This window comes from Sinocyclocheilus rhinocerous, unplaced genomic scaffold, assembly GCF_001515625.1.
Source record: "Sinocyclocheilus rhinocerous isolate Xijiao unplaced genomic scaffold, SAMN03320098_v1.1 scaffold2194, whole genome shotgun sequence".
In the NCBI taxonomy this organism is placed as follows: Eukaryota; Metazoa; Chordata; class Actinopteri; order Cypriniformes; family Cyprinidae; genus Sinocyclocheilus; species Sinocyclocheilus rhinocerous.
The window spans coordinates 966,318-974,307 of NW_015652304.1; the positions used below are offsets into that span (position 1 = coordinate 966,318).

A 7,990-nucleotide genomic window follows, 5' to 3' on the forward strand; every position below is an offset into this window, starting at 1 on the left:
TTATCACACTACGTCAGCTCTGTGCCGCTATAAAGGGCCAAGCAATCTGTGGAGCATTACAATCTCAACCCAATTCTCTTGAGGACTGCAAGAAAGGTATGACAGCTTACATTTATTCCTGTTGTGATAACTTTCCAAACCTTTAAACGAAGTACGAAGTGAATCTAGCGAACACTGAAACAATAGAATAAACGTTCTTGTCTTACGTTCAATCGGCTAAGTAAATACGCAGTATAGGCTATTGGCGACATCTAGGCATCGTTGTTTGCTGTCATCGGTAAATTCGGCAGCTAATTATTCTTGCTAGTTAATTAAATAGAGCATTTTAACATTTAACAGTAACTGCTTAGAAATAATCGAAACCATGATAGAATTAAATTTTGTATCATCTTGTTTATTTTTATTTTTGAAACGAACGTATTTGTGTCTTAAACACATAACTATCATATGGAATTAAACTTCTTGTTAAAGCAGATGGCTTTTATGATACATATAAAATAGATTTCGAAGTTCCTGTCTAGACACTATGGATGTGACGTAGTAGGCTATAGGCTTACATTTATTTGTTATAGTCATCAAATAATTTGATCCTAAATCAGTCGAAATGACAATTGTCTATCATCGCTGGCTCTCTAATTGCGTTTTATTCTCTGTATGTTGCAGGAAAGACTGCAAAGATGAAACTGTACCTGGCTGCAGCCGTGCTGATGCTTGTACTTGCTGTACACACAGGTAAAATCTTCCCTCTGATGCCTCTACAGAATACAAACTCTTAAATATACTCAAGAATATTCTTAGTTGTGTAATATCATAAGTACAAATGAGATTTATGAATTTATAATGTCAACTAAATTACATTTCAACAGAGGCCCAGGAAGAGCCTACACTGGAGCAGCAATTCACCAAATTCCAGACCCAGGTGAAAGAGATTGCAGATGACCTGACAGAGAAGACCAAGACCACCTTCGAACAACTTGAAAAGAGCGAGTTTGCTATTAAAACCAAGTAAGATGATCATAAATAACCTTTTTTAGTTCCACAAAAATGCATTACCTTTACATGTTATACTTATTTTTATATTTATAAAATGTATTATCAGGACGTTGATGTTGTTTTTGCACTGGCATAGAAGCTGCTTTAATTTCTAACTGCCAGTTAGCTTTTTCTAATATGAATTGGTCTTTTTGTCTTGGCAGGAACTGGTTTACTGAGCAGTATGAGAAGGTGAAGCAGAAGATGACTGAAACCTTCAATTAAAGTGAAAACCAATGACCTTACCCTCTTCCCTGCAATCATGCAATTGCTGTGTGATATGTGATACCACCCCCACCCTGTTGTGCCAACTGGTGCATTTGTTACAGTTCAGTACATATTCAAAACTGTTATGATCTCCTTGTCATTTGTGTGATCTGTAAAATAGTTTACAATTTTGTGGGATGCTGTTAAATATTGTGGGGAAAAATGCAAAATCTAAATATACATTCTGAATTTTTTCAAAAGAATAAACGGTGAAACACAGAACCAATTTGTTTTTGCATCATTTGAAAGACTGATCATTTAAAATGTGTTCACATTAACAATCCAACAACTGACTATTGAACTATTTTGAATATAAATTATTTGAATTCCTATTTATTATTTGTATCAACCTACATAAATACAATATGCTACATGAAATCATTTCATGAAATCAAGTCAGTTTTTTAAAAGAAATAGCAAATAAACAGCAATATTCAGGCAAACACTTAAATGAAGATGCATCATCAACGTAACAATTAATAAAGGATCAATCAATATATAGATATATAGATCGGTATGTAAAGTCAAATGCAAGTCATAGGTCAAAGGGCTTTTAACATCAGACTACATGAGGTTAAAGTCACTGTTTGTCCTCAGTTAATGATCAGTACATTCACATGATTAATATCAATCGATCCAGTTCAGCAGTCGAGTGAACCCCTTTTCCTTGAATTACATCCCACTATTGAATTTTCTGTCCTACATGCTACAAATGTAAATTTGTTTTTCTGTTCAGTGCCTCAGTGGATCAAGGTTGAAACATTCTTGATTTGTGCTAACAGTCAGAAGAAGAAAAAATGCAACTGGTAACAGGAATCATTCTTATAATATAAAGTAAGAGAGAGAGAGAGAGAGAGAGAGAGAGAGAGAGAGAGAGAGAGATGCCTTTTAAGTGTAGATGTATAGTCGTTATTAATAAAGAAATAAAGTCAGACTCCAACCCCACCTTCATCAAGTGGACACCCCACAAACAAAACTACTGCTAAAATATATAATTGTGATTTTTTTTCTCCCAACATTTCTTATATATTGTAAAAATGTGTTTCATAAACTCCGAAATTGGTTGTTTTTGCTCTTCATCTAAGTAAACAGCAGGCAGTGCCTGCTCAGAAATGATGTGGGACCTGTTTCTCAGAATGTAAATTGATTCAAATACAGCTTTACTGCAGCAAGATATCATTCTTCACAGAAAACTCTGAACCATAGACAAGCTCATCGCAAAAACAACCGTGAGCTTTACAAAAGTCTCCGAAATCCAGGTGATAGTTCTTCTGAAGAAAAAAAGACTACATTTACTTCTACTGCATTAACTCTAAAGGTACATATTTACTATATATGTTTACTGTAATAATGTACATGTAAGCAATTCCAGATCTATCATCACCAAATAGCTAATTCAGTTGATTATTCTTCCAGATGTCCAGATTGATTTTCCTTGCTCTGGTTGTGACATTGCAAGGTCTGGCTTTATATATGCATGTATATTTTATTTATTGATTTATATTTATTCATCTAAAAATATCAACATAAATATTATCATGCAACGAATTTCTAAATCTTTAAATCTCTGGTCCATTAGTGTGTTTGGCATCATCCAACTGGTTGCCCACTCCTGCTCCAGACAATGCTGGACTTCTTGAAAGAGCAACGCAAGTGTACAGGTACAGCTAAAGATGTTCATTAACTGCTACATTCTTACATAAAATGCACCCTATACATGCATTTGCAAGTGTGAACATTTTGTTGTACATTTTGTTCTACTTCTGTGTTTGTTTGTGTGCTTGTTACAGGGACACAAAGACTAAAGTTCTAAATGTTGGCAGCACAGTGGCTGGTTTTGCTGGCATGTACTATGAGGAACATCTCAAACCTGTTACAGACCCTTACATGGAATGGGCAAAAGACAGTGCAAGTTCCCTGTGGGAGAGAGTGAAAAGCAGAATGCCCACCTTCAGGTCAACCCAAGATCAATAAGCAGTCAGGGACCAGCCCCAATTCCGATTTTCAGGATATAAATATTGTGGAATTAATACACCAAATCATACCTCCAATGTAGTCATGCCATTGTAATAATGCACAACTAAAGATAAAGTGCAATTACACTATACCCAAATGCATATGAAGATTGTAAATTAATAATACAATTATTTTTCTGTATGTTTTCTTTTAACACCAAATTAATAAACGTGGATAATGTTACAAAAATGGTTTGTGGAATCTTTGCATGAGAAACGCATGAGTGAATGAAGTAAACAGAAAGAAAAGTTAAGGAAGAAGACAAAAAAAAAAAAAAGCTGGAAAATAAACGGAAGCAATAAATAATTGAATTGAATTAATATTATGAAAAAAGGTCAACAGGTTGTAGATTAGACACGTTATGTTCCAAAGTGGAAAGTTCACTAGGGTCTGCTTCTGTCAATTTGGCATGTGGAACGTTTTTCACAACCTTTGGACAGCCTTTGCTTAACCCTCATTAGTTTATGTACATTGATTCTGGCACTCAAAATTGAAACGGCTGGCTGAGCACAATCAGTCAGTTTAGTTCTGAATAGGTAAAAAAAAAAATTTATTATGTTTATTTGATTGTATTCTATAATTCTGTGTATAGAAGAGACACAGCTATTAACTGGAATTATCTGTAAGCAACTAAATATTGCTTCTGAACAATATGTACTGTGAAAATTGCAAATAAATTTGATCTAATCTAATATCATTTTATTAGTGGGTAGAAAAAAAGATATAGTTAATAAAAATGGTAAATAGTTTCCATATTATATTTGAATAATTGGTAACACTTTAGTATAGGGAGTGGGACTAATTCTCACTAGTAATTAGTTGCTTATTAGCATGCCTATTATTAACATATTGGCTTTATGGTTTATTAGTGCTTATAAAGCACATATTCTGCATGACCATATTCTACATACCTAATCCTACCCAATACCTAAACAACTACCTTACTAACTATTAATAAGCAGCAAATTAGTAGTTTACTGAGGCAAGAGTCGTAGTTAATGGTTTGTTAATGGCGAAAATTGGACCAGTGACAATATAAAAGCCAATTATAGAGTTTTACATAATATCACACTTTTTCTTTACAGCCAAAACTGGTCCTTATGCATATACATAAACATATACTATACTAGATCCCAAAAATATAAATGCTTTTATATTGTGGAATGGGGAATGTTATATTTGGAGGTCTTGTTTTGAATGCACCTTAGGATTCTTTGTATAAAGTTCCTGTTTAGCATTTTATCCTAAATGCATCTTTAATGTTCTAACGAACACAGAGAGCACATGAATATCCTTGATTAGTGGTTTCATAAGTATCCTCTCATGCCTTATTAATACACACAAAGGGAACAGTGGACTTTGAGTGGGCAAACCATGGTGTACATGTTTGCCCTGTAGGAACAGTGGGTCCACCCGCGTGGGTGTGTGTGTGTGTGCATGCAGCAAGAGTGTGTGATTGATTTTGAGTTATTGAGTGTGTGTGTGTGATGACGTTTGTTTGGTCAAGCGGTCAGGCAGATATAGGGATGGATGGTAGACAATATAACTGCAGACGCAGCCACTGCAGTTGACTCCAGTCCTTTATTTCTCTCTACAGGAATCTCACTAGCACAAGGTAAAGTGAGTCTTCACCAAGTTGCTCTTATACATGCATGCAATAACATTTAATGATAAAACTACTTAAAATGCATCACTATTTTAAAGAGAATTGAAATGCATTTTCTCTCTTTTTTCCAAATGCAAAACACTATATTAAAACTGCACTAAAGATGTTTCATTACCGTTTTTGCAGTCAAATCCTTGGTTTGTGCATACTTAAAATTACTTGAGAATTGGTGATGTTTACATTCACTGACATGTTCAGCAAGCATATCATGTCTAAATTTCTGTCTCCTCTCCTAGATGAAGCTGACATTTGCTCTCATTCTTGCACTCCAAGGTAAAACTAGTTCTTGAAATGTTGTCTCTCTTTGTTAACTTGTGCACAACTGCAAAAAAGAATAAGACATATTAGCATATTAGAAAAACAGGCCTGAGACCTGTTCGTCTCTTTTTGCTCATCAGGCTAGGTTATGAACTTACTGGAAATTTGAGGCAGATTTAGTTGTTTTGAAGTGATCAAATGAGCAGTAAAATAACAGAAGTCACCAGGCTATTTGCATTTAGTTTTGTAGGATGAACTGGGACACTTTTGCCAAAAAAGACTCTCCCATTTATCCTGAATTAATTCTATAAAGGAATGACTGCCATGTAAGTGGCATCTCAGCATGTTGCGATATTAAGGGCAACAGCGATTTACTAGACACACACGCAGTCATGCCGACCTTTATCTGGTCCAAGCTATCCTTTTTCACATGTCTCCATGATAAAACCAGACTACATACACCGTAACCAGGAACTCTTCAATAAATGTGGGTAAACGTGTGGTTTAAGATGGGCACATGGCTCGTTTATATCATTCTCAAGGTCTTTTCTTCCTCTTGTAGTGTCGGTGTGTGTCTGGGCACAGGATTGGCCCGAGCCTGACAAGGAGTTAGTGGAGAAATATGAGGGGCTGAAGGCAGTTTTCCTTAAGAGGCTCGTCAACGCTTGGGAAAAGGCCAAAGATGCCATTCATCCAGCACTAGAGAGCTCACCAACAGGAGGACAAGCCAAAGAAATTTTTGAAGAAATGAAGAAAAGGCCAAGAGTGGAAAGCGCCATCAAAATTATCGGGTAAGGGCTGCCTCAAACTAGTCATCCCGGCCCTTACTGCATATCATTCTAACGTTGTTCAGTCCAGTTATTCTGTGTGAGTAAATCTATTATGTTTTGTGTGCTTCTTCCAGCGGTCTGGCCAGTGAGCTCGAGCCTGTTGTGGACAAAGCTCGCATGGCTCTTCTTGGTGCTTATGGCCACTATCTGCGGCCCTACATTGGCGAACACCTGGACAAAGCAATCACCAACATCAAGCCAGTGCTGGATACCGTCATGCCTCATGAGGGTTAGAGTCTGCAGCTCATCAACCACAGACTCCTTCAACCCAGCAAACATGTATTTTTTTATTGCTTCAATGATGGATCCGAATCGGAAACTATCTGACAGCTGTGTGTCCAGCATGTCGGTGCAGATTTTGCATGTATATACTGTATCTGTGTATTTGATACCATTCTGTTCAGTGCAGGAAAAATAAACAACACCCAGTCCAGCATTAATAGAGTATGAATTATGTGATTTTGTGTGCCTCATAAAGAAACAACAAGACTCATTCTAAATAAAAACATCTGGAAAATGCAAACCCGAGTTTTGATTGTGATGAACTAAAATGTGTACTATAGCATAACAAAAACATGGGTACATTTATGTCAACATAATGTAAGGTATTTATTTAAACAGTTTATTCTGAAAGGTCAGTGTTTGCAAGTGCATTGCACTCTTGTGTAATGACCAATGACGAGCTCTACAGTTCCTCTCTAGTCTGACTTGAACACAAGAATTATGTTTTTTAATGTACATATTCACATAATCTGAACAAAAATGCAAATATGTTCAAGAAATGTGCAATTCAACAGAACAGAAATCAAAGAATATGCTAGAAAGCCACCATAGCTACTCATTCTCTGCTTGTCACTGATAACTAGTTTCATACAGTTTTCATCTTTAGTTATTTGGATCATAGTTCATGGAAATGTAGCTTCTGTCATATCTACTGCAATAAGATTGTATAATAGTTATAGGAGAAATAATAATTTTGCTTTGTTTGAGAGTATGAATAAAACAAATAATACTACTACCACTACTACTACTCATTGGCGTCGCTAGGCCATTTTTAGGGGGGCTATAGCTAGGTTATATTACGGTGGCGGAGAAGTGCAAAGCAAATCACAATTCTGAAAACAAAATAACAAATTACAAACGCAAATGCGCTGACTGGACGAGACATCTGTCAATCAACGTATATGGAAGAACCAGCCGAAGAACAGCAGAGTCGTGGTAGAAAGTTCGGAGATGGCATTAAAGTAGTTCAGTTTAAATCATGTAAATTATCAGCTTCAGTGGCGCAGATGGATGAGCGCGTGCTCTTGACTTTTTGACGCGATCGACCCGGGTTCGATCCAGTCTTTTCCCGAACTTTTTTTTCCTCCCTTTTCAAATCTCGTATTAGCAATGGATTCTGTTTACACTAAGTGAAAATAGCAGTATTTTTTAGCAATATGCTATTTACACTAAGTGCAAATACCTATTTACACTATGTTAAAATAGCAGGATTTCTACTATCAAGTATACTACTTGTTGAAAATAGTGGCAATTATCTGCACTTCAGTATTGTAGTACATTATAAAACAGTATGCAATAATGACATAGAGTGTAAATTATAATTTTTATTTTAATTATTAAATGGATGCAACCTTATTGGTACAATAAAGCCCTCCCTACACCTACCCTAATCCTACCCAATGCTTTATTTTCAACTTTTTGATTATTTCCTTAATTTTTATTTAAAATAAATGCCTTTACGATGTGATACGAGATTTGAAAAGGGAGAAAAAAAAGTTCGGCAAAAGACGGCATCGAACCCGGGTCGATCGCGTCAAAAAGCCAATGGCACACGATTATCCATCGGCGCCACTGCAGCTGATAGTTTTTCAGCCACTTTTAACTAAATGTAAATAGACACCCCATATTTTTTATTCCA

The 7,990-nt window shown here is 35.9% G+C and overlaps 1 protein-coding gene and 1 long non-coding RNA gene across 2 annotated transcripts in view; both read left to right on the forward strand.

The window, feature by feature from the left end:
• Window positions 1-1,521, forward strand: LOC107714722 (apolipoprotein C-I-like). The gene is made up of 4 exons (XM_016520691.1): window positions 1-96; window positions 664-732; window positions 867-1,005; window positions 1,197-1,521. Exons 2-4 carry the CDS (start codon window positions 678-680, stop codon window positions 1,255-1,257), a joined length of 255 nt encoding a protein of 84 aa, XP_016376177.1. The 5' UTR covers window positions 1-96; window positions 664-677; the 3' UTR covers window positions 1,258-1,521.
• The window catches only part of LOC107714730 (uncharacterized), a 21,973-nt gene continuing 14,085 nt past the window's right edge, over window positions 103-7,990 (forward strand). Inside the window, exons 1-2 of the long non-coding RNA XR_001637008.1 lie at window positions 103-509; window positions 6,849-6,852. This is a non-coding gene — a long non-coding RNA (uncharacterized LOC107714730). The remainder of the gene's footprint in view (window positions 510-6,848; window positions 6,853-7,990) is intronic.

Bases quoted from the DNA above. Each gene is read 5' to 3' on its own strand.
- LOC107714722 (XM_016520691.1), top strand. From the start codon at position 678: ATGAAACTGTACCTGGCTGCAGCCGTGCTGATGCTTGTACTTGCTGTA. The intron at 733-866 runs GTAAAATCTTCC...ACATTTCAACAG, and splicing joins TGTACTTGCTGTACACACAG to AGGCCCAGGAAGAGCCTACA. The intron at 1,006-1,196 runs GTAAGATGATCA...TTGTCTTGGCAG, and splicing joins GAGTTTGCTATTAAAACCAA to GAACTGGTTTACTGAGCAGT.